At 35.6% G+C, this 1,701-nt stretch overlaps 1 protein-coding gene across 1 annotated transcript; it reads right to left on the reverse strand.

Moving 5' to 3' along the window:
• Positions 1 to 438: 438 nt before the first annotated feature.
• LOC109221571 (rapid alkalinization factor-like) lies at positions 439 to 1,338 on the reverse strand. The gene has a single exon (XM_019386046.1). The coding sequence runs from the start codon at positions 1,140 to 1,142 to the stop codon at positions 801 to 803; it is 342 nt and encodes a 113-aa protein (XP_019241591.1). The 5' UTR covers positions 1,143 to 1,338; the 3' UTR covers positions 439 to 800.
• Positions 1,339 to 1,701: the final 363 nt, after the last annotated feature.

Consider the following 1,701-nt stretch of genomic DNA (forward strand, 5'->3'; position numbering starts at 1 on the left):
AGGAGAAGTATTATTGTGTGCCTCGCACAAATGACATTAGTTGTGTGAGGCTTATTTTTGTCTCATAAATTTGTGGACCCCAATCTTACATTTCTAGGTCCACCAAAATTTGACACAAAAAAGATGCCTCATACAACTAATGTCAGTTGTATGAGACACAAAATAAAATTTTCCGTCTCCAATTAAGTGATGTACACGGTGAAGACAGATCCAGATTCTGAACAAGACAAATCTAAAAGGGCAATCTTGAAAACAAAAATAGCTGTGCAAATAAACATCAAAATATCCTATATTATGTTTATTAATTACTCAATTAAAAGATAAACAAATGCTTGAAGCATAATTTAATCCTTTTAACCTTTTTTCTTCCTTTTTCACGGGGGAGTGGACGGTTGGAATTTGGAAGCGAGATTACAGGCCAAATATGATAACAGTATGTTAAATTGAATTATTGACAAGAAAAATTACTTTTAATCGTATGTATAAACATCAATCGATAAAAGAGAAATGAAAAAAAGAAGAAAGATAGTTAATGACAAGAATTGATACACCCTCCGGCCATCACCAATCGCTCCTCTCTTTCCTCTCTTCATTATGTACCAAGCAACACCATCTCCAAAAGTATCTATATACTGTATAAAAGACAAAAAGAAATCCAATATACTGAAGGCAAATTCTAAATTTACCCGTTGGCTCAGAAAGAGTGTAATCTTAGTATTTTATATATATAAAAAAATTTGTTTATGTATATATAATGTGAGTATGAGTTGAGTTGAACACACATAACTCAGCCTCTGAACCTAACGCCTGCAACGAGTAATAGCACTACAGCCACGGGAGTAGGGATTGGCCTGAGCACCAGGACGGCAATTGTAGTAGGAAGCTCCACGACGAGAGCAAGGGACATTGTTCCTCTGCAATGCTCCATAGCTGATGTATCGCCGACTCGTGGCCAATATACGCCTATTGTCAAGCTCCAACTCTAATTCCTCATCCATGCACTCACCTATGCATATTCCTCCTGCAGATCTCAGTGGCATCAACAATCCCACCAACTCTGTCCCATCGTTAGCATCAACCATATTTGAAATGAAAAGAGATACGATGAGAACATAGAGAGCTATACCACAAGAAGCTCTCATTTTGCTTGGAATAATTGAATTAAGGAGAAATCACACAAGCCTTTTGTTCGTTTTGCTTCTTGTAGAGGGTTCTTTCTTACTCTCTCTGTTGTTTAGTTTCTTTCTTGCTTTATTTGAGCTTGTTTATTGCAAATTATCGAACGAAGAAGACGGCTAATATTGAGTTGTATTATGAGCTGCGTTGTTCTCTTGTATGGTCCCCTAATGTTGGACTTTTATTGCAAAACTGACAGCGAGAATTGCAACTTGATTATTAGGAGTCCAGTCCACTACTTTTATTTTCGACGCGGAAATTTTATTGTTAATTATTTTGTTTTAAGAAATTAAAATTTCTCTCTTATAGGAGTTGCTTTGTCAGGTAACTACCTAAAATTCAGAATAGTTGACATAACATGTGGCTTATGCTAAAGTTTCGAAAAACCCGATGAAGCTTTCTCTTTCTCGTGACATTTTCCAGTACAAATCATTGGGAAAATGCATTTTGAGAGAAATTAACGATGTTAAAATAGTTTAAGTTTTGTACAGTTACCATGTGTAGATTTTTACTAAACTAGGTTGA

This window comes from Nicotiana attenuata, unplaced genomic scaffold, assembly GCF_001879085.1.
Source record: "Nicotiana attenuata strain UT unplaced genomic scaffold, NIATTr2, whole genome shotgun sequence".
NCBI classification, from domain to species: Eukaryota; Viridiplantae; Streptophyta; class Magnoliopsida; order Solanales; family Solanaceae; genus Nicotiana; species Nicotiana attenuata.

Excerpts from the sequence above, each read along its gene's own strand:
- LOC109221571 (XM_019386046.1), bottom strand. The coding sequence starts at position 1,142 with ATGAGAGCTTCTTGTGGTATAGCTCTCTATGTTCTCATCGTATCTCTT.